This window comes from Pseudoliparis swirei, chromosome 3 (assembly GCF_029220125.1).
Source record: "Pseudoliparis swirei isolate HS2019 ecotype Mariana Trench chromosome 3, NWPU_hadal_v1, whole genome shotgun sequence".
In the NCBI taxonomy this organism is placed as follows: Eukaryota; Metazoa; Chordata; class Actinopteri; order Perciformes; family Liparidae; genus Pseudoliparis; species Pseudoliparis swirei.
In genome coordinates this window covers 16,515,348-16,540,210 of record NC_079390.1, presented here as the reverse complement: position 1 = coordinate 16,540,210, position 24,863 = coordinate 16,515,348, and the positions used below count along the sequence as shown (strand labels likewise).

At 41.8% G+C, this 24,863-nt stretch overlaps 1 protein-coding gene across 2 annotated transcripts; it reads right to left on the bottom strand.

The window, feature by feature from the left end:
- Positions 1-1,231: 1,231 nt before the first annotated feature.
- On the bottom strand, positions 1,232-21,096 carry serpinh1a (serpin peptidase inhibitor, clade H (heat shock protein 47), member 1a). 2 transcript variants are annotated; one of them, XM_056444794.1, is made up of 5 exons: positions 20,424-21,096; positions 8,492-9,111; positions 8,304-8,402; positions 2,312-2,544; positions 1,232-2,238 (listed from the first exon to the last, which is right to left on the bottom strand). In XM_056444794.1, exons 2-5 carry the CDS (start codon positions 9,087-9,089, stop codon positions 1,936-1,938), a joined length of 1,233 nt encoding a protein of 410 aa, XP_056300769.1. In that variant the 5' UTR covers positions 9,090-9,111; positions 20,424-21,096; the 3' UTR covers positions 1,232-1,935. The 2 variants fall into 2 exon arrangements, with proteins under 2 accessions (XP_056300769.1, XP_056300762.1); XM_056444787.1 differs by lacking the exon at positions 20,424-21,096 and adding an exon at positions 11,202-11,373.
- Positions 21,097-24,863: the final 3,767 nt, after the last annotated feature.

Below are 24,863 nucleotides of genomic sequence, written 5' to 3'. Positions count from 1 at the left end.
TAGTAATAGAGTCGAGATACACAATGTCACGAGCACAACAGGACCAGTCATTAAACGATTTAAGACACAACATGCTTGTTGAATTCTAAAATGAAGGACATCAGTGGAAAGCAGTCAGGCACTTCATGCACTTGTATCCTCCATCTTCTGCAGGTGGCTGATGAACTGCATGCAGCAATTCATTGTAGCCTAAGGAGGTTTAAGAGTGAAGCCTACAGTACCTCACACATCATAGTCAGAGCCTCTATTAAAGAGCATGTATCTGTAAGTAAGTGCAGCTTAAGTAAAAGCATGGTAATTACCACGTTAAAGACGTTGATGCAGTCATATTAAGGGATTCATTTCAAAGGGAACTAAACTTTATTACACACCGGACTCGACCTCTTCCCACAGCTGAAGATACTTGACATTCATGTAAGACCCTCACTGGATTGGTAGAGATGTCTTACATTACAATGAACTCAATTCATAATAGTAAATATGTTTCTTATAAAACAGTATTTAAAACAAATATTAATACTGTTGCCTGATTAGTATTCCTATCAATAGGTCTGTTCACTTCATGTATGTTATAGTTCCCCCTGTTTACGTTTTACAGTTAAATACATAACTAATTATATGATGCATTATTTATGAAATTCTCAAAAGAATGTCGTATGATAGATTATAAATAATGGAATTTGCCCACTGCATGAAAAACCATCATTGTTCTGAAGTCATGAACCCAGATGTCCTTTAGGTGGTGTGATACACTAAAAAGGATCCACTGATGCAACAATACAGGATATTTCCTCATGTTCACTGATAAATAGATGTACTTTGAAACTGAACCTATATTTAAGTTATTGAACCCCTTGCTAGCGGTCAGGTGGGAGGTTAATGATGTGGCTTTTAACCAGTGCCTTGCTCATAGGAGCAGCTGCCGGACCCATCTGGACGTACGCAAATGTGTTTTGTTTCGTCTAAACATGCAGTTTACTGATTAAACATGTTTACCATGCAGTGTGAACCTTTACAACTCTCCCACATTCCTCGTCCCGCAGGACACACAATTGCGCTCGCTGGGATCTTTCTCATGTTATTGAGCTGGAACGTCCCGGTGGAGACCTGTGCTCAGCCGAGCTGCCCAAGGCCAAACTGCTCCTGCAAACAGACAAAACCCGGAGGCCGGCTGGTTGAATGAGTCTTCTGGTACACGACGGATATCTAAAATGAAGATGACACTTGGGGGTTATTCTTTTCCTGCGCTTTTATTGCAAAAACTGTAACAGTCTGAAACAATTCATATTGTGAAATTGTCAAATTGTGCGTGCACACATTGTGAAATAGATGGGGTTTTTTAAACTTAAATCTGCTGTGCTTTGGGTTGTTTGCCAGTGTAGGTCAGTGCCTGATCAATAACAAGAAAAAACGTCAATGTCGCACCTTGGTTCTAACTAAATGCTTGTCGTGGAACGCGAAACAATTATTCATTTTCTCAGAGTTTACAAATTAAAAGCAGTCGCACTTGACAAACTGAAACATTTTGTTAATTTAAACAATGAGCACCATCAAATCTCTGCAGAAGTAAGATTGTTGTCCACCTAAGAACATTGTTAAGACTGGTCAACAGCATTTCAGACATTAATCAGGGAAATCATACTTAATGTAAGTCTTCAGTCCACATTGTGATCTGCCAATGTAGAACGAAAAAAAGAAAGATATCAAATATTCTTCAAGATATAAAAAAAGGAGGGGAGTGCACAATACTTTGTTCACTAAGTTTGAACACATCTCTTCAGCCATGTATTGTGGAATGCTGATGTCATGTGACATTAAGGAATGCGCTTTCATTTCCCACCGCTCTCGGCATCCCACAGTAGAAAATACACACACACACAAAGACACACACACACACACACACACACACTGAGCCGGGCTTTCAGGTGAATGTGGTCACAGCTCATCTCTCATCTTATCGCCCTTCGGCCGGACCATCCTGCCTAAGAACAGGATGGAGTTTGTCTTCTGGTCCTTTACGATGAAGATGAACGGGTGGTCTGCGTAGAACAGTTTGGGGTTCTTCAGCGTGTCTGTGCCTAAGATGCTCATATCCATTTCGTTGCCGTCGGTATCCCACTCTATGGCGGAGGCGTGGAACACGCTGGCCAGGTAGAGATCCTTCTTCCCGGACATTCTGGACAAGTCGGCTTTGGATTTGTTCACGGCCTCCGTCAGGCCCAGCACCCCGAGGTGTTTCTGAACGGGGGCAGAAGCTGTGTTAAAGAAGCTAGACATTATGACTGAGGTGCCCTTCTTTCGCATCTCTTACCTGCAGGTCGTGACTGACTTCCATGCTGACTTTGGGCAGAGACACGGCCACCGCCGTCTGCTGCAGCTTGCCCATCCACACGTCCAGCTGCTTCTTGGTCAGCATCTTCTCCAGTCTCTGCAGAGGTTCCACTTGGTGGGGCAGAATGAACAGCACCGTGGACTTCTTGTGAGCCAGAGGCATGCTCAGGAGAGTTAACTTGTTGGTTTTGTCACTGTAGAAGCCGTAGAGGCCTGAGGAAGCAAAACAGGTGTGTTACGAACATGAGCTATCTCTGTTGTGTTTTTTTTTTTAGTCTAGTTCGATCAGCAAAATATACAACAATCAGAACCATATACATAAATATATATATATACAGGACTGTCTCAGAAAATTAGAATATTGTGATAAAGTTCTTTATTTTCTGTAATGCAATTAAAAAAACAAAAATGTCATGCATTCTGGATTCATTACAAATCAACTGAAATATTGCAAGCCTTTTATTCTTTTAATATTGCTGATTATGGCTTACAGCTTAAGAAAACTCAAATATCCTATCTCTAAATATTAGAATATCATGAAAAAGTATACTAGTAGGGTATTAAACAAATCACTTGAATCGTCTAATTAACTCGAAACACCTGGAAACACATTTTCAAATGTTTGATTTTGTTTTGCTGTTATAAATCTTTTTTTTTACTTGGTCTGAGGAAATATTCAAATTTTATGAGATAGGATTTTAGAGTTTTCTAAATGAATAAAGTTTTTTTTTAATTTTTTGTGCATAATAGAATTTAGAAAATATATCAAATTATTCTAATCACTTCTGACAGTCCTGTATATATATGTGATATGGCACGTGCACAGATAGAGCCCTAGTGGTGCTCAAGCACCAGCCCATTTGCCCTGGATGAGTAAAGTGCCCTTTTTGCTGGAGACACTTTTTTTTCATTTATCAGGATTTAAGAATAAAAGTTACTCTCTCAGTCATCAAGTCCCCACAAATGTGTTTTGATATCCTACGGATATTTATTTGAGTTCTTGTGAGAATTTCTCCCCGACATGCTCCGCGGCGCTCTATCCTCTTGCCTTGTTTATGTGTTATCTCTTTGTCTATTCCAGTCTTACGACGATCAATCTTGTAGAAAACGGACAACACGGTTCAGCTAAAATAAATTTTAATTTATAGTAAAGTAACAACACAAGTGATTCAAACTATAGTTTTGTGTCTTCTTCACTTTCAAGAACACATTTTCGCTGCTTCTGAATTTCCTCTTGGCTGTTGATGACGATCAATATCGCTCATTTGGAAATGACGTCAGAGGGCAATACGGATCCGTATCAGACCAGCGAGGAGGGCGATAGTGGCTGGCATGATGACCCATTTGCCAATCAGAACGCTTGTACTGTTGTTGCCATATCATAATTCATCTTTATTCTAGGGCTGTGAAACGATTAAAATGTTTAATCGGGTTAATCACAGGTTTTTGTGGATTAATCATGATTAATCACATATTACCGATATTCTCGGTATATTTTGTGAGAACATAGAGATTTATGACAAAAGACGGATATATACATTTATACATTCTTCTATACAATGGTGCTGCAACTCAGCAGTTATTTAGCAGTTTTCTTCCATATGGAACATTAATACATCTTCATCCTAAACAGAATGTTTAACCCTCCTGTTACCTTTCGGGTCAATTTGACCCCATTCAATGTTTAATGTCGGTGTTCTTTGGGGTCAATTTGACCCCAGGCTGTTTTTCACTGTGTCAAACATATAAGAAATATCAACTTTTTTATTTATTTAAAGGGCTATTTAGGTAGTCAACAAACAAGCATAAAGTACCTCACACTTAAACTTGGGAAGCAATATTAATTCTAATAATTTTCTGGAGTTTTTAATTGCTGGGGTCAAATTGACCCCGAGGGTAAAATATGTTAGTAAATGTAAAGGTAACAGGAGGGTTAAACAGAACATTTTTCTCCTGTTTGTCAACCATTAACTCCACCATGATAAAATCTGGGGGGGGGGGGGGGGGGGTGCTAGTGAGTTTTTCTAGTGAGATATCACGGCAGAGCGATGCGCGTTTTGGGAGCGGCGGCACTGGGCTTAGCCCAGAAGAGTGAAGCAGCGAAATTTGTAGACATAGAAACACTCTCAGACAGCAGCTTGCTGTTACGTGCGCCTGCTGCCAGTCTGACTCCGCTGTTTTGGGTGAATGACGTCACGTGCGACCTGGAAGTGTTAACCACTTGTGTGCTAAATCCTTTTTTTTTTAAATTAACATTCGGGGCTAATTAAAAAACATCCGGGGCTTTAGCCCCGGGTTTTTTAGCCTAGGGACGCCACTGGTTGAGACCCCTGATCTACAGGAAGTAAAAGTCGTAACAAGGTTTCCGTAGGTGAACCTGCGGAAGGATCATTACCGATGAACAGCACGACCGTCTGCATGAGAGCGGACATAGTTCAGATTGAAGTGGTGTATTGGAAGCTCATTTTGCAAGTGACTTTTTTTTCGTCCCGACGACCAACAACAGACGGATTGGAAGCTCATTCTGCGCATGCGTTAAATGCGTTAAAAAAAAAAAAACTAGTTAAACCTGAAATTGAATTAACTGAGTTAATGCGTTATTTTTCACAGCACTACTTTATTCATAAAGAAAATGTAAGCTAGCTGTCTAATCCTACCCAGACGAAACGCAGGTCGAGGACAGCATCATCAGTGCAATGCTGATTATGCTTCAATTCTGTCAGAATTTTTGGGGGGGAAATGGGTGCCCTTTTTTTTGGTTTGAGCACCTGCCCCCCAAAATGTGCACGTGCCTGTATATACATACAGGACTGTCTCAGAAAATTAGAATATTGTGATGAAGTTCTTTATTTTCTGTAATGCAATTAAAAAAACAAAAATGTCATGCATTCTGGATTCATTACAAATCAACTGAAATATTGCAAGCCTTTTATTCTGATTTATTGCTGATTATGGTTTACAGCTTAAGAAAACTCAAATATCCTATCTCTAAATATTAGAATATCATGAAAAAGTATACTAGTAGGGTATTAAACAAATATACTACAAATCTATAGTTTAAGTACGCTTTTACCTAGACTTAAGACCTTCCTTTGAGAGAGGGCTTATAGTTAGTGAACTGGGCCAGCCCCTGGTGATATTGATTATTGATATGCTTATATCCGGGGGGGGCTGCCTCGGACGTTTTACTCTGAATTTTTTTCCTTTTTCTCTTTCTCTTTGAATTCAATTCTCAAATCATCTCTCACTAACTCTGCTTTCTCCCCTTTCTTTCCTTCCTTTCTTTGGTTTCCGGACCTCATGGGGTCGGGCAGACGGCATAGGATCCCAGATGCCTGATGCCTCGCCCGTCAGGAATTCTGCCTCATGACTACGCCACTGTCCTGTTGAGACTCCGCCTCCTCCCCTCCCCACCCCCCCTGGATCTGATGGATCCTGATGGATCATATCGGGAATATGCTCTATATGAACTCTATATATATTCACTGAATGTATTTAATTTGAAATAATCTGTCTGTCTGTACCTGTACATTGCATCATATACATCCATCCTAGGATCCTGGAGAGTTCTCCTCCTCTGGTCTTCTTCCTTTTTTTTTCTCCCTGAAGGGTATTTTGTTAGTTTTTTTTTCCTTTTCCGGGTTTGGGGGGCAGGGATGTATGTGTGGATGTTTGAAGATTGTAAAGCACAGACAAATTTGTTTGTAAATTTAATATATACAAATAAACTGAATTGAATTGAACTTGAATTGTCTAATTAACTCGAAACACCTGCAAGGGTTTCCTGAGCCTTGACAAACACTCAGCTGTTATAAATCTTTTTTTTTACTTGGTCTGAGGAAATATTAAAATTTTATGAGATAGGATTTTAGAGTTTTCTTAAGCTGTAAGCCATAATCAGCAATATTAAAAGAATAAAAGGCTTGCAATATTTCAGTTGATTTGTAATGAATCCAGAATGCATGACATTTTTGTTTTTTTAATTGCATTACAGAAAATAAAGAACTTTATCACAATATTCTAATTTTCTGAGACAGTCCTGTATATATACATATACACAAATACATACATATACATACATACACACACATATATACATATACACACACATACATATATACACACACATACATACATACAGACACATACATATATACATAAAACAAAAAACTAAACAAAAAAACTTGTCCCCATTAACCGTTACTTATGATGCTTCATCAATGCTGTTACGTCTATACTTCTCCAGAGTCATGTCTTAAACATTTTTCTTGAATATCACCATCTTGAATATTCCACTGTTTCACCCCACAGACAGATATGTACATGCTTTTTAGAGTCTTATGAACAATTGGCTGTTTAAAATTCCATCTCCTTCTTAGATCATACTCTCCTTCTCTAACTCTAAAAATGTTTTGAATATTGCCAGGAAGTAAATTAAGTTTAGCTTTGTACAGAATTTGTGCTGTTTTGAACTCTACTAAATCACTAAATTTCAGTGTACGTGATTTTAAGAACAGTGCATTGGTGTGCTCAAGATATCCTACATTATTCACTATTCTTATTGCTCTCTTTTGCATGATGCATAATGACTGTAGGGTGCTTTTGTAGGTTTTCCCCCACACAATGTGTCATGTATGGTAGAACGAGAGTATAATATAATGTCTGCAATGATTTATAGTTCAGTATGTGCCTTGTTTTGCATAATATCCCTACAGTGTTGGACTAGAATAGATCATCCCACTAGGTGTAATAGGCACTCCATAGTTTTACTCTATTGTGAATGTTAAGATGAGATGTTATATACTTATAAATGATTCTGTGTCATCACTGACAGGGATGGAATCTGTCAACGAGATATTGTTTGACCTGCAATGGTCTAGGGCAGGGATATTCAATTAAAAGTCAACAGTCCAGTTAGAGAGGAAGTTCTCATGCAAAGCTCATCACAATAATGTCAAACTTGCGTTATCATTTAGTTGTTTATGTATTGAAGTAGATGATCAGTTTTAGAAGCTAACAACTGTCAAATCAACTAAAGAGAGTAACTTTTAATAGCTCAACAATATTTATAATCAGCTTTAAAATTCAACTGAATCTCACAATAATGATAAATAATTCATAATTTGTTAATAAATAAATGTAAAATTAGGGATGCAATTAAAAAATAAAATAGATAACAGAAAGCTTTTGTAAAATGCGACTCTTACAATAAAGTACTTCATTTTAGAAAATATAATTTGACTGTGAAGGATTGGATTGTGAAGCTTTAAATTCTGTTAATTCAGGTGTGAAGGGATCAATCAAAAGCAAGTGACTTCTTTTCGTCCCGATGTGCGCGCACACGCCGGCATCGGAGCTATGCGGCGCGCGAGACGGAGAGCTGAGAAATGTTAACGCGACACGTAGAGACAGAATTACATGCTGCTGTGTAGAGATGATCAATATCAGATCGGTTAAGTACGCAAAGGCGCGAAGTAACACATTACGCATTGTTGATTATTTTCGCGCATGCGTACCTGCGTACCAGTTATGTGCACCCCTGCCTATATGGCCACTTTTAAGATTTTTGAAGGGTGAATAGAATCACCAATAGTAAAAAGTTAACTTCTTAGCTAAGGCTATAACGGAACTACAATCCAGTCACACATAACTTCACGTCACCACCACTAGGCTAGAGCTTTAGCAACTGCCTTTTCTAAGACACGTAACAGCTTCTTAAACAAAACGTTAACATCTCTTCAGCTTGTGTTCACCACAAACCTTATTGCAGGCATCAAACCAAAAACACATTTTAAAAACCCGTTGATTTCAAGACGGGAAAACCTGCAGTGCAAACATTCTGACTCATTTTGGGGTTTAAGTACTTATTCCTTTAAAACCCTATATAAATGTAAGTGCTGATTTTCCACACAAATATGGATGTATTCCGTTAAGTGTAACACGTGTTGTTGTTTCTGAACTGTCTCCATTACCTGTGCGGTGCATCATCTGCAATGAAATGGTGTAGCTATTGGGCAACATGAACCCACGGCTGTCCACCATCTTATGATGGAACTGCTCATCCCAGTGAGCTGCAAGAAGCAAAGAAAAACAATTAATTCTGAGAGCATTTAAAGAAATAATACTGATGGTGCACCAGTCGTATGCGCAGCAGACTCACGTTTGAAGAACATAGCGTTGACGATCATCGCCCCGTCAGTCTGCTCTACTACCTTAATTACCTCGTGCAGCTTGCCATCGGTAGACTTGGCCACCCACTCGTTGATGGAGCTCAAAGCACTCTTCTTGTCTCTGAAGTTGATTTTGAAGTGGTCACAGTTGTAGTGCATCTTGCTGCTCTTGATGAAATTCTCCACAAAGGTGACGGAGCTGGGTCCGTACAGGCGGTTGCTGATCTTCCAGGTGACATTGCGGGTCTTCGGGTCACTCACCTCGGTCAGGAGCTCGGCCAGACCGGTGTGCAGCTGCTCGTCTTTGACTTTAGCCGCATTCAGAAGGGTTTTTACCTGAGAGGCAGTGGAACCTTTGCCCCCGAGAGCCACCAGACCCAGAGAGGAGGCCACGACGACGGGGGATATGAGTATGTTTTCTAAACCTTTTTCCTTGGCCATGTTTTGGTAGAGCTTGAAAGCCAGCTTTGCGCTGTTGTCAGCCAGGATAGTGGCGTGGGTACTCAGGACTTTGTCTGGAGAGGCCGTGGTGGCAGCAGTAGCTGACGAGGCCAGGAGGACCAGGGCTGCCAGGCTAGTCGCCCACATGTTGCCACGGTTTAGAGAACACCTACGAGGCACATGAGGACAAGCGTCAGTCATTCATGTCATGTGCTGACCTCAGAAGGAAGGCTGGGCGATCGTTAGAAATGATTGTTTATCACCTTTTACTCTGCCAGGATGAAATCATACACCGAGATATCGTGATACACAATTGCATCTTCTCAACTGATAATAATTGATCAGCACATACCAGCTCAAATTCCTAAGAAAATCTGATAGTTTTTCTCAATTAGATGAGAGTTTCCAAAACCATGCGGTTATTTCATAAAGATTATTGATTGAATTACCACATGTTATATTGTGAAACATATTGTTATTGAGATATAAACGTATCTATTTCGTGATAGACGATGTTGTCTATCCTGCCCTAGCTGGAAGGTACTAGGAAGACTAGGAAGATTAACTAGGAAGATATAAAACAATTGTCTAGGAAGACTAGGAAGACCAACTAGGAATATAGAAAACTCTTGTCCGGGGTAATGTTTGTTCTTTTTCATTTTGAAAAATCTCATTCGCCGAATTTTTCCAAACTCAGGGAGTCCATTTTGTGGTGTTTTTAGGGTGTAGTCTACAGTGTTTAACCCTTGTGTTGCCTTAGGGTCATTTTGACCCGAATCAATATTACACCCTCCCCCCGCTTTAGGATTAATTTGACCCCATTCAATGTTTAATGTCGGTGTTCTTTCGGTAGTCAACAAACAAACATAAAGTGCCTCACACTTAAACTTGGAAAACAATATTAATTCTAATAATTTTCTGGAGGTTTTAATTGCTGGCGTCAAATTGAACCCAAAGGGTAAAATATGTTAGTAAATATAAAAGTAACAGGAGGGTGAAACATTGAATCGGGTCAAAATGACCCAAAGGCGGGGGGAGGGTGTAATATTGATTCGGGTCAAAATGACCCTAAGGCAACACAAGGGTTAAGGATAATAGCAGGACAGCTGGGTTAGCCAGAACCATTTCAGTGAGATCTCTCTCAGTAGAGCTCAAGGAAAAACTTACATGCAGCCACGTAGGCAGCTGCAGGATGCAACTAAGCTAAACATGTTGGCCGGACTTGTCTGAGATGTTTCATGCGTTGGCAACACAAACGATTTAGGATTAGGAAAATAAGAGAGGAATATGTGTGGTTAATGCTTATTGGTTCCTCGCGGTGCATAAGAAGTGACCACGTAATGACGCACACTCGACCAATGTCAGGCTTTTATCCCAGTCCACGTATAAAGAGAGCATCATTGTTTCTGAAACAATGCAAATCAGTCTGTGTCCTGACAGATGAATAAAGTTAGGTTTCAGCCGTTTAATGAAATGCAATAAGTAAACCCACAGTCTGCTTAAAAGAGAAGAATGACATATGCAAGAGTCTCCTCTCAGCAGCTCTAGACATGTTCCTACAGGCTCATCTAGGAAGATGGGAGAGATGTCTCACCGAGGTCTGTCTATGGGAGGGATCACTTTTAAAATGCTTTTGTCTACATCATTCTTCAAATGTTCTTTTGCTGTATTTTTAAAGTATGATTTGAAGATGAATCTTTATTTAGAAGAGAATAAATACAGATGCATACAGATGTATAAAATGCTAATGATGTGAACTAAGAAGCATGTGTAAAGTAACACTGCATAGGACCTGTTGAAGTCGCACTCTCTATAGATGACCCAGTGACTAACATTGGTACTTTTGATTTTGATAAAGTTTCGTTCACGTCCTTCAGAACATAGATCCATAACCAGTTTGAGTCTTTTAGGAATGAATGATGGTAAACTATCTTGGGAAGTTTAAATACGCAAGAAACTGTATGTACTGTATGTAAAGGTCATCAACAAAAAGGTATTTGTATTTTGGAAAAGAAAGTAGCAGTCAACTCCCTTAATAATACTTGTTCTTTTCTAACATACTTACTTACATACTTTGACATTTGATTCTACTTTTTGTCTTGTATTTGAATAAGAACTAACAGCCTGAATACAAGACACTGCTTAATTCTGCCAGACTCTGTGGCCTCTTTTCACATGCCTGGGCATTCCCCACCAGTTGAACACTGCTCTGCATCGTCTCCCTTCCCCCTCTCTTACTCCGAGTACTTTGTATCTTACCTTATTAGGTTTTCAATAATTCAGAAGCTTCCCCTCAAGCTTCCTCAGAAATAGATCCCCCAGTGCTGATCCGCTCTATGTGAAGTTAATGTATGTAACTGGAATCAGAGTTATCTGAGACAGTTGCAGGAATTTCCATGCCCAGTTAAAATCTCTGCACTGGTCTCTTCCTCTCAGGCCGGTCCCGCCCACAGTATTCAGGGGAGAAGAATGTTCCCCCTCCAGGTCCTAAAGCCTGAAATTGTTTCCCAGTTGCAGCGCTCAGAAAGCAACCAGTCGCCCCTCATTACTTACTGATTATGGTTGCACTGAAACTGTGATAGTTTCCCCTTCAGTGTCTAAGACAGTTTCACACAGCTGCTTTAATGAAATGAACAATACAGAATTGCACTGAAACTGTGATAGTTTCCCCTGCAGTGTCTAAGACAGTTTCACACAGCTGCTTTAATGAAATGAACAATAGAGTAATATTTGTCATATACGACATAACTTATTTGTCCTTTTATAAAATGGAGCTATATAGAAAATAAGAAAAACATGCTTTTACATTGTTACTTTTATGGTGGTGTCACTTTTGCAAAGCAGAAAAAACTTTTAATGTCATGAAAAATGTACAAAACTCAGTGTTACTCCTAAACTGTTTTATATATTTGAGCATGAGCATGGCATGAATGGTCTTTATTTGTATTGTGTCATTGTTTTGACCTTTTTCTTTCTATTTCCCACCCTATAATTGCCCCTCTCCAACTCTGCCACTTGATCTGAGACAATGCAGGGGTTTAGCACGTAGATGGCTTACTGGCCACAGGGACAGGGGCCCAAATGTCGGGGCCCCCCTTGACCTAAATGAATCTCAAAGAGACACATACCAACCAGGAAGAAACTCAAAATGACCATAAAGACACAGTAAACGACTGCAAAGACACAAATACAACTATAAAGAGATGAAAACCGCTGCAAAGAGATGTAAAGAGACCCAAACGGCAACACAACCTCAAAGAGACACAAACTGACTAAAAAGAGACACAACACACCTACAAAGATGGCAATACAAATAACTCATTTTACACAAGCAGAGATAGAAATAAAACATCTATAAAGTGATGAAAATGACTACAAAGAGTCACAAAATGAGCACAAAGAAACACAACACCACAGAGAGATGCATAACAACTACAAAGAGGCACAAAAAGAGGCTAAACAACTTGCTCCTGTGTAGGAGAGGTGGGGCCTTTTGCATGTCTGTACCCAGGGGCCCATGAGGTAGCCAGAATCCCTCAAGAACTTACACTCAGTGCGTTTACATGCAATCGAATTATTGGCTTAGTCGGACTGAAATCGAATTATCCGTTTCATGTAAACACCTTAGTCGGACTATGTGCGGTCCGACTTCGGTCCGATTAACACCCCTGGCTAGCTCGGTCCGATCCAGTTGATAATTCGACTCTCGCGGCATGTAACTCTGAATTCGATTCGGAACTGGACTTTGCGTCTTTGCGCATGCTCGAGATCCCGCCGCCCTCCCCCCTCCCTCCCATGTCGTGACCCGGAAGTCGAAAGAGACGATAAATTAAATTCTCCGTGTACCTTCGGCGACGGCGTCTTTTCTCCGTTATCAACTCAGCCAATAGCACCATTTGCATTCGCTGTACTCCTATTAACACCATGGAAGAATAGTAGAGGGATGTAGCTTCGCCTCGCTCTCTGTTCGCCATCTTTCTCGAAATGTTGTTGTTGGTGGTGGTGAAGAGGTCAAGTGGAAATGGCTGTATCACCACGAGTTGTAATGAAAACAGCGCCGCCTATCGTATCGGATATGACATGCTTTCGGCCAATGATTCGAATTACTCACTGCCATGTATATTGGGATAACAGCAGATCCCCCAAAAGATAGCATAGTCCGAATAAAGCAAGATTCGAATTATACCATCATGTAAACGCACTGAGTATTTCAATTTGTACATGGCATCCTGGCATTTATGTAGCTTCCCATTGGTTGTAGAAGAGTTTAGTAATGTTGTGACATTTCTTTGACACTTTTTCCCAGGAAAGACCGACAGTACAAGGCTGTTTAGAGAAGGACATGAATCCATTCATAGATCTATTAGTATATGTTTTAAACAGCAACAGGAGAGCATTACATGTAATAATGGGAACAGGCAATTAACCTCATAAATAACAGAAGGTTTCCCACGATCACTGTCGACCACAAAAGATATTGACACAAAAGATCTGTGCTGGGAATCATGTGGCATTGTGTTAGCTGCTCTATCCCCAGAGGGAATGGTCTGCACGTTGCAGGAGACGACGCAGGAGATTCTTTGAAAGCATATACAGTCCATCTGACAAGAACAAAAAATGAATGAGACGTAAACTCAAGCCACATGTCTGATACCTCAGTGTTACACTGATGGTGCTGATGGTGTCAGAGAAGTGTTCTGGTCAGATCAAGTCCCCGACAGACACAGACGTGAAGAACCTAGTAGCAACATAGCATCTGTTGGTATGAGACACGCAGGCTATGCTCACCTAAGCGTACGAGCCATGGGCGTCAGAGGGTGCCCACGGGCCACAGAGGGAGCCCGGTGGCCCGCAAAACATTTTCCAATTCACATTAAAAATCAATAGTTTCGGGGGGATCGTTCTACTTTTAATGTAAATAAAGTACAACAACAATATCAACATAGACTAAAAGAGCTTGTTTATTGAAATAACAAAAACATAATTCTGTTCATTTTAAAATAAAGATGTTTTTTTAAAGGCCTTCTAATGTTTAATTGTATCTGATAAATATGAGTAATATTTATTCCTTGGCCCCTGGCAGCCTGTGAATTAGCACCCGGGATAAGAGCTGGAGAATCCCTGCAGTAGAGAGACTAGAGAGGCAGACAATATGTTGTTCTACTGCATCAGGACTCCTGTTGTCTTCTTCTGCCCATAGACTCAAGATCTCCACAACAACAACAACATAGAGCACCAAAGGCAAACCAGTACAGTACATGCTGCAGATCTATTCAGCATGATAGAAATCCATCCATTATGAATCAGTCCAGTCAGTTCAGTCAGCCGTGTGTGGAGCTTCTTTCTCTTCTTCCTGGTGTTATGTCCCCCTCCCCCCACCCCCCCTGCTTGGGAGTGGTGTGTGTTGATGTGGGTCAGGCAGCAGAAAGTTACAGTCGGAGCGGATGCATGTCGCTGTAACACTGCCCTGTTCTCTAGAGCTTCGTGCAGCTGTTGTGTACTTTAAGGGAACATTCGTTCATTTGAACTATTGCTTCAGTCACATTTCGAATCCCAAAAATGATGTGGTTTAACTTTTCATCTGTTTTCAGGTTAGTTCCACAAAACGACTCGTTCTAGCAATGCAAATCAGTACACCTGGTATTATGTGCCTGTACTGTATTGTGTTCTAACTACAGTGCATGTTTCATGCTTTAAATTAGGTGTTTCCCCTAGTCCCATGAGGCACACAAGAAAAAACACAACGGTTTTCTCAGGCTTGTGTATAGGAGTAATGTTTAGAATCTGAGGAGTGGCCCTTCAATGCCTCACAGTGACAGTCATGACCAGGGGTCCCCAAACTTTTTCCTGAGAGGGCCACATAACATTTCTCTTGTCTGCTGGAGGTCGTGCAGACAGCATTAAACGGAGCGGAGCAGCGTGTGCGCTCTGATCGCTCTTTTAATGAAGTGTCGATACTAAAAATATGCTAAATCACATCGTTTTTAACGTACGGGTACTTCATTAGTATCGCTACACCGTGCAGCGTGACAGCAGCAGATGTAGCGGACCTAACTTCAAGCTAACCTAACTTCCCAAACTCTGTCGACATCTGAACGCTGATTGGCCGAGCACCACTTCACATTTTCTCCGCGTCTCACTGCAATCTCAACGGCAGCGGGCCAGGTGAAAAAAATAATAAATCGGAACGCGTTTCTGGTATTGTTCAGGGGGCCGGTCCAAATGTGGAGGCGGGCCGAATCCGGCCCGCGGGCCGTAGTTTGGGGACCACTGGTCATGACAATCTTTTATGGAACCAGCTTCCACCTACAGTCCAAGAGACACAGTCACCTCATTTAAGAGTAGACTTAAGACTTTCCTCTTTGACAGTGTTTATAGTTAGGGCTGAATCAGGTTCACCTGGTCCAGCCCCTTGATATGCTGCTATAGGCTTACAGGCTGCTGGGGGACGTGTAGGATACACTGAGCACCTCTCTCCTCTTTTCTCTCTCCTTATAGATGCATTTTCATCTCTCTATTGCACACTCTGCTTCCTTCCCGGAGTCCTTTTGACTTCACGTCTCATAGGGTCCATCCGCCCACTCCTCCTCTCTACCTCCATCTGCCTGATGGATCATCGAGGTCTGGATCGTGGAATATGCCTACTACCAACTATTCATACACTCTGTCATATTCATTGATTGTGTTGTTACCGTGTTTTAATGTGTGTATAATGATTCCTTCTGTACACATAGCATCTATTGCACCTGTCCACCCTGGAGAGGGATCCTCCTCTGTTGCTCTCCTGAAGGTTTCTTCCCTTTTTTTCCCGTGAGGGGTTGTTTGGGAGTTTTTCCTGATCCATTGGGAGGTTCTGGGACAGGTATGTCTATATGTACATATTGTAAAGCACTCTGAGACAAATTTTTAATTTGTGAAAATGAGCTATACAAATAAACTGAATTGAATTGTATTCACTTCCAGAACAGAAATCTTAAAATGGGCTGTCATACCAACTAGCCGACCACTATCTCCAAATTCAAATGTAAGAATTGAAATTCTCAAAACTACCTTAACTACCTCAACCTACCTCAACCTTGGTGACGACCCCTCCAGTCCAACTAGGGGTCTGGGCTCCCTTCTCCGGCCTTTCCTTCTCTGAAAGGAATAGGATCATAAGCTGATGACCTGAGCCTTGTGTGGTTCCCAGAGCTCACCCCCCTGAACATAGACAACACATGTTTACGTGACTGAAGTTTATGGTTGATGCATTAAATTGTGTCATTCTTTAAATAAAAGTGCTTATTCATCCCATTAAACTTGTGTGGTCTCTTTCTGTTGCAGCTGCAGAGCTGTGTTAGGGACATTTCCACCCACTGTGTTGAGCTGATGACTTCTCTGTAAAACCGCTGAGAGCATTAGCCAAGCATTATACCTCTATCCTGTGCAAACAATGACTCAAGGACATATCCTTCTAATGGCACTAACATTACAAGTTTCAGGTTTTTGCAGTGTGCCAATTGTTTTGAGAAACACATCCGAGATGTGCAAAAAAAGCGAACATCTTTTTTAAATTGCTAGTCTGCGTCTGTAGCTCAGTGGGGTAAGGGGGTCGTCCTGCAACCCCAAGGTTGTCGGTTCGATCCCGGCTCTCCCCATTAGTTGTTGCAAGTCGAAGTGTCCTTGAGCAAGGCACTGAACCCCCAGTTGCTTCCCGGGCGCATCACTGCAGCCCACTGCTCCTTAATAACTAAGGATGGGTTAAATGCAGAGAACTAATTTCCCCTTGGGGATTAATAAAGTATATATCTATCTATCTATCTATCTTCATGCACATTCCAGTCAACTTCCTGTCTGTGACAATGTTGTGATGCATCCGTTTACAGTAGCCTACTTTATTGTCCAAACACTACAGGGCTACCTGATAACTGTAGAAACGGGTTATGTGATGAATGCATGCTTCCATGTGTGTTCCTCGTTAGGTGTGTATTCATATCTGATTGGTATTAAACACGTTTGGATTTAGCTTGGATGCTGTGGTCCTTTTAACTTTGTATTCCTAATTTTTCCCACATATTCACGACTTCCTCTATCTCTCCAACCGAAGGGACCAAAGGATCCAGTGTTTCTCTGCGGTGTTTATGCATGTTATTGATTTAATCACATTCATTCACTGCATCCCGTTCAGGGTCTGCATGTATGTCTTGCATCAGGCATTTTCTCTGCCTCTTCATGAAAGGTCCTTTAGGGAGACTGTGAGTCAGTAGCAGGTCTGTCTATCAATCAGAGGATCGGCGGTTCTTCCCCGCTCACTGCCCGCCCTAGTCGATGTGTCCTTGAGGAAGACACTTATCCCTGTAGCTATGTCTACGGTGTGTTAATGTAATATGATTGTCAGTCGCTTTGGATAAAGGCGTCAGCTAAATGAAATGTCATTTTAATTCAATCAAATCTTCATTTTTAGGTAAAGCAGAGTCGGGCTCCAGTTTCTGAGTCCTGTGTATCTTTACATTACAATATTGAGCTGACGCTTTTATCCAAAGCGACCATGTTACATTCATACACTGTAGACACAGGTACGGGGAGCAATTATGGGCTAAGTGTCTTGCTCAAGGACACATCGACTAGGGCGGGGATTGAACCACCAAAATCCCCTAATTAAAAGACGGCCCTGCTAACCACTGACCCACATGCTGAAGAACTGGAAGAACATAAATACAAAGATGAACAGATTCATTTATTATAATGTCCATAATCTTATGTGAAGCTTTAGAAGCCAGAGAGACAAGGGACCGACAGTCCGTTGGGTTCAGACGTTCTCTGCTGGCTGCAGCAGAGAAACACCGACGCGTCGGCTGAGCAGTAGAAGTATCTCCGAAGACCACTAGAGGTCAGCGCAGAGCTAACAATGAAGGCAGGAAGCAAAACGACATTCTCTTCATACTACCGTTGATACTGCTGTTTGGCAACTGCCATAGAGCTGTTCCAATCACTGCAGCTTTATTGTTAGAATTAAAAGTTACAAAATTAAAAAAAAAAAAATTCTCCATTTGAGGCCAGAAAGAAAATTGTGCAAAGCTGATTTGCTATATGCAGATTACAGTTTTCGGTACATTTGAAACTGGATTCTGCATATTATGCTGCATTATGTTTTGTAATAAATGTAGGCTTAGAAGTTCACCCTTGCGTTTTATGTCAATCCTCGGGATGGTCCTGTCTGTCCCAAAATGTGCACATTGTTATTTATTGCCAAGACATTGTCAGACAAACTGTACCTACTCTGATCTCCAGCCCTTTGTCCGTCATCACATAGCAACACTGGATCTACAAATGTTATTATTTTACACGTCCCCAGGGCGAGCTCAGACATTGGAATTGGCTCCAACATGTCAATACTTTACGCCCTTCTTTCAAAACCATTTTAAATATCTTCTGTGCCCTGAAGGAATCCATGACTCAAGTGGAATGTGCATGGAGTGTGCCTCTCTTCTTTTACTGTAATATGTTCCCTTGTATTGCCTTTATCTTCTGCATGCGCTCTAAAGTGTGACATTTCACTTTGAGAAATATGAAAAACCGCTTGCCCTGCCGTGTCTTTTAAACAGGGCTCGGTGGAGGAAGAGGTCTTGTACCTAAATAGGACCTTCCTGGCTAAATGAAGGATCAAATGAACATTTAAATAGATTATCATTATCACACTTGATTTACACTAATGACTTTATCGTAGTTCTGCTGTGATGAGTTGAACAACACATTCAAACATGTCATGGGATAACTTATTATCAGGTCCAAATGCCTCTCCTCACATCAGACGCCATCGCAGGACCAGCATGCAACTCTTCTGCGAGAGAACTTCTAGTTGAGGGCATGTCACTGCCCTCGCCTAATTGTTTGGGATTAAAGGGATCTGACGTAATTATCCCAAGGTCATATAGGGTTAATCTCTGACTGCTGGGCCTGGAATAGATCTCTGAGAATACAAGACGCTCCTCTAGCTCGTTGCCAGGTGTTGTGCTGGTCAGGTGCAAACCCTCAATGGTCTAGTAGCACTAAACTGAAAGGAGGAGCACGGTACTGGCATGCAGAAGCCCCATAAGGGTTTTAAGATGCCTCTAACTCTATATATCGAGAGCGGTGTCTCAATACAGTCTTGTGAGAACATTTCTACCCTCATGTCGGCCCCCATGGAAACTCTTCGTGACAGTAAAACCCATCCAAACCTTCGCCCTCGTAGCCCTGTCTGGTACATTCCAGGAAACACTAACATTTCCTATATGGGGAGAATGCCAACCCTCCATTTTCCCACCCACCCCCGCAGAGAAGTTTAATTAAATTATTTCTCTCTCTCCTTCTGTGACCTTTCCCTCCTGACATCTCCACACTTCATGGCAATATGTGATTTAACCCTCAAAACACCCAGCACATGACACATATTATGTCCACAATGGAACAGACCAGGCTGGAGACGGTCAACAGGAAGAGGTACAAACCTTAACTACCCCATGTATCTTTTCATGCCTCTTCTCTCCTTCCTCTCTTTATCATCGTCTTTCAGTAATGATTCCTCAGATTGCAATAACAGCTAACATTTGACCAGATAGCGAGTTTCAAAATCTTTTGAAAGTACTATAGACTAAATATGTCCAAACTGTTTGAACGACGCCTCGATAACCACCAATGTTAGTCACGGAGTTCCACAAGGTTCTGTGCTTGGACCAATTTTATTTACCTTATACATGCTTCCGTTGGGCAATATTATCAGGAAACACTCCATAAACTTTCATTGCTATGAAGATGATACTCAACTATATCTATCGATTAAACCAGAGGAAACCAACCAACTAAGTAAAATTCAAGCATGTCTCAAAGAGAGTGTGCTCACCTGTGCGCGCATCACGACTGGGCATTACGCGCGCCGGCATCGAGCCGAGAAGAGTTGTTGACGGGACGGGGGGGGGGGGGGGGGGGGGGCGCTTAGCCCAGAAGAGTGAAGCAGCGAAATTTGTAGACATAGAAACACTCTCAGACAGCAGCTTGCTGTTACGTGCGCCTGCTGCCAGTCTGACTCCGCTGCTTTGGGTGAATGACGTCACGTGCGACCTGAAGGTGTTAATCACTTGTGTGCCAAATCATTTTTTAGATTTTTTTTAAATTAACATTCGGGGCTAATTAAAAATCATCCGGGGCTTTAGCCCCGGGTTTTTTAGCCTAGGGACGCCACTGGTTAAGACCGAAATGACACTTGAGAGCCCTGAGAATGTTTAATATTAATTATTACACCATTAGACCACCATTACATTTTTCCTCTCGCGCACCCCCTAGGGCAGTGGTCCCCAACCTTTTTTGAGCCACGGACCGGTTCCGTGTCAGAAATAATTTCCACGGACCGGCAATATAAATGACGTAATACATATGACGTCATACAATTATACGAAGGGCATAAAGTGCCAAAACTACAACTCATCATTACGCCGAATTAGTGTGAGCCGTGCGCTTGTTTACCTGCAACGAGCCGCTAATGGAGACGGCGACACAGACCTGTGTTTGGTCCGCTGCTCCTCACCGAGTTCTGGTCGCTGTCATTAGAACACCGGCAGAGTTGTTGTGTGAAATGTCCCTTCAGGCCACCGTCATTTGCATCTCCAGCACATTTTTTTCTTGCTCGGACGGGCTCGATTCACCGGGTGGGTTTGTTTACAAATGGGTTGCAGGTCTATTCTTTTGCAGTCGGGTCTTTTGTGGTTGGAGTACCGCTCAAACTCTTTTAAAAGCCTCTTCCACCCGGTCAACGTCTGAAACATGTAGAATGTTCCGCTGTTCACTCGCCCTGCAGCAGCGACTTTATCGGCCAACTTGAAAACAGTTGTCATTTCCCTGAAGTGACAGAATTCATTGAGCAGGTTGAATCTGTTTTAAGATTCTTTGGCACTGTGCCGCCAGCAGAGGGTTCGGCGCGTGAGACTCGCCTGCAGCGATAAACCCGAACTTTAAGACTCCTGAACGCGGCTCAGACGTACACATGGGTGGATCCGGTCCTTTTTCAAAATAAAATATTTTTCCGACTGATTAAAAAAAAAAAAATTACAACTTTATTTATTCACTTTTTTTCCGCGGCCCGGTTCCAACCAAGCCGCGGACCGGTACCGGGCCGCGGCCCGGGGTTTGGGGACCCCTGCCCTAGAGGCAGCTCGCGCACCACACTTTGGGAATCCCTGTCCTAGAGTCTTAAAAAGTAGAATGGGAGCCAGAGCCTTTAGTTATCAAACTCCTCTTTTATGCAACCAGCTTCCAATTTCAGTCCGGGAGGCAGACACAGTCACCTCATTTAAGATTAGATTTAAGACTTTCCTCTTTGACAGAGCTTATAGTTAGGGCCAGTGTTGGGAGTAACGCGTTACAAAGTAGTGGAATTACAGTAACGCGTTAGTAACGCGTTACTGTAATTCCACTACTTTTAGCGGTAACGAGCATGTAACGAAGTATTTTTTTTAATCAACTAACGCAGTTACAATTCCTGAAATTTAAATGAGTTCGTTACTCTCTTTTGTGAAAAATGAACACTTGCAGACAAGAAGACAAGCTAGGCCTACTTTAGCTGCTTCTGATCTGACATCGCAGGACCTTGGTGGCGCAATGATATTGTAACGTCTCGGACGTTATGGCACTGATGACACGGAGACGGGACGACGTTATTAATCCTCACTTTATTGGGCATGCACCAACACAGACAGCGTGCTCCTCTCGGCTCAGCAGCTCGAACGTCAACAACAACGGTTCCCGTCAACCACCCTTAACTTCCGTTTTCCGGCAGGTTAACCCCGCCTCCCCTCTACTCCGCCAATCACAGGCACGCCCCCTCGACCAGCATGCACGGTGCCACACTGTGATTGACAGCCACTTCCAGTGTTGCCAGGTCCGCGGTTTTCCCGCGGAATTGAGCTACTTTTGAAGTGTTGCCGCGGGTTGAATTTTTTTGTCCGCTGGTTCGGGCAGACCAATTTTGCATGCAAATTACATGAATATCTTTAAATAAAAATCCATATTTTAAATGAAATAATTTATTTATACCCACATCCTACCAAACTGACTCCAGATCAGCACGTACACGCCGACACATCCGCGCACACAGGTGAGCACACTCTCACTAGCACCCCCCACCCCCCTCAATTATATGCAGCACCTCAAGGCACCTTTGTTTTCTCTTTTAATTAGTGTTAATACTGTAGGCCAATCACTTTTATTTCATTGGGCCTAATGTGGTAAAAAAAACACTGTTAAATGACTGAGACAGTTATTTTGTATTAAGTTAAGTATTAAAAGGGACTTTTGTACTACTGCTTGATTTGAAGGCTTGTTGCCCTGTTGATTGCAATAAATAGGTCTACAACATATGTTTATTGTGTTTGACTGTTCAGTACTGTTCATTACATTAAAAAAGCAGACATAAAAGTAACTTAAAAGTTACTTTCCCTAGTAACTAATTACTTTTGATATACAGTAACTAGTAAAGTAATTAAATTACTTTTAAAAGAAGTAACTAGTAACTGTAACTAATTACTAATTTTCAGTAAATTGCCCAACACTGGTTAGGGCTGAATCAGGTTCACCTGGTCCAGCCCCTTGATATGCTGCTATAGACTTATAGCTGCCGGGGGACGTTTTAGGATGCACTGAGCACCTATCTCCTCTTTTTTCTCTCCTCAGGGATGAATTTTCATCTCTCCATCACACATTACTAACTCTGCTTTCCAGTGGCGGGCCGTGGGCCTGGGGCCTGGGCCTTGAGTGTGGTCCTACACAGTCCCACCCGAATTAATCCACCTCTTATTACTATCATTATGATGCCATGGCTCTAGACCAGGGCTGCTCAATACGTCGATCGCGGCGTAGTATTGGTAGATCGCATGACATTAAAAGAAATTGGCCCGCCCCCGTCATTTTCTCTATAGCACGTCTTTGTTCATTTATTAAACTAAACAGCCGTCTGATGTTGATCGTATCTACACAACAGCATGTCATTTCTCTCGGCTCTCCGTCTCGCGCGCTGCAGAATGCGCGCATCGGGACGGAGAAAAAGAAGGAAAAAAAGTCCTCCTTACGATGTTTAACTTTTCTTGAAAAGTTCGTGTTGAGAAAGGCGTTAAAAGTATATGCTCGAACAAATCGACATCTTCTCCTCCTTCCGCCATTGTGGGTTGAAAAAACAGCTTAGTAGTCCGCGAATTAATTCCTTTATCAAATTCAGTTTCCTAGTTTTGAGGTTTTGCATCTACCTGCCCATAGGACCCGCCTCTCAATATTGGTAATCCAATCAAAAGACGTGCAGCACGACGCCTGCTAGCTGGCTCCTGTGCCGGTTCCGGGGCCTTCTAGAAGGCCTACAGGAGCCAACTCTAAAGCTGATTGGTTGACACAACATTGTCATTCCCATTCACTTGAAGCTACCAGCGCCCGCAATGTTGATTCTGAAGGCCTAAGGGCAGATTTTAGCCCCCTGGCAACACACGATGGCTGAATATGATTGGATAAAAGATCTAACATAAAGACCAGCCCTCCAAATCTCAACCTGGCGCTGGCAGCAGCGCAACCAAGAGGAACGCTATGAAATTAAGAGAATAACTCTTACTCTGGGAAATAATTGAATACATATTTGTGGGAAAATATATTTAGAAAAAAATATATTTTCTGATGATGTTTAGGCCAGCAGAGAAGGCCTTGCTGGCCCTGACGGCCCTCCACTGCTGCTTTCTCCCCGGAATCCTTTTGACTTCACGTCTCATGGGGTCATCGGACCCTATGAGACGGCATAGATCCTATCTGCCTGATGGATCATCGAGGTCTGGGTCGTGGAATTCCTGCTACCGACTATGCCACTGTCCTGTTGAGACTCCGCCCACTGTTGAGTCTCCGCCCACTCCTCCTCTCTACCGCCATCTGCCTGATGGATCGTGGAGGGCTCCATCGTGGAATATGCCTACTATGAACTATTCATACACTCTGTCACATTCATTGAATGTATTTTAACTCTAAATCTGTCCTTCTGTACACATTACATCTATTGCACCTGTCCATCCTGGAGAGGGATCCTCCTCTGTTGCTCTCCTGAAGGTTTCTTCCCTTTTTTTCCCCCTGAAGGGTTATTTGGGAGTTTTCCCTGATCCGATGTGAGGTTTTGGGGCAGGGATGCCTATGTGTACAGATTGTAAAGCACTCCGAGACAAATTTGTAATTTGTGAAATTGGGCTATACAAATAAACTGAATTGAATTGAATATAAGGAATCCTGTAGGTATTAGTAAGTATTTCTTGTTTCCACACAGTACCTGAAGCAAATGAGGCAGTGCTACTTTACTAAATGAATTATACCTGATTTAAAGTAAGCCATCAACCGAGGGAACATTTACTGTTTGGATTTTCTTTTTCAAGGAGCAGTATTATTAAAATAATAATAATATTGAATTAAAACAATTCAATAGCAAAAAAGATATACAAACATATTTTACCTTTTATAAAGGATGTATGCATTTGAATGTAAGATGTCAATTATTACCTTCGCATTGAAAATGCGGAAGGTAATGTTTTGATCGCCGTGTATTTGTATGCGTGCGTGCGTGCGTGTTATTCGCATAAATCAAAAAGTATTAAACCGAATCGCATGAAATTTGGTGGGACTGAGAAAAACACTGAGAGCAAATCAAACACATAGGCCTAATGCGTATCAAAAGTGACAGTAAAAGTGCAAACTAAAATAGTAGGCATATTAAGCAGTATTTTAAGAGAGAGATTATATTGAAAAAAAAGTACAAGTAGTAGAAAAATATCTTGCACAGATTTATGACCGAAAACCTGCGCTCAGCGCTTGCGCTCCGACTTTAGTGATCTAATTGGTTCCAGGTGGTGTCACAGGTGTTGCATTCTGGGTAAAAATGACAGATAATTGAGC

Excerpts from the sequence above, each read along its gene's own strand:
- serpinh1a (XM_056444794.1), bottom strand. The coding sequence starts at position 9,089 with ATGTGGGCGACTAGCCTGGCAGCCCTGGTCCTCCTGGCCTCGTCAGCT. Across the intron at positions 2,545-8,303 it reads GCAGATGATGCACCGCACAG|GCCTCTACGGCTTCTACAGT; the intron begins GTAATGGAGACA and ends TTGCTTCCTCAG. Across the intron at positions 2,239-2,311 it reads AAGTCAGTCACGACCTGCAG|AAACACCTCGGGGTGCTGGG; the intron begins GTAAGAGATGCG and ends GCCCCCGTTCAG.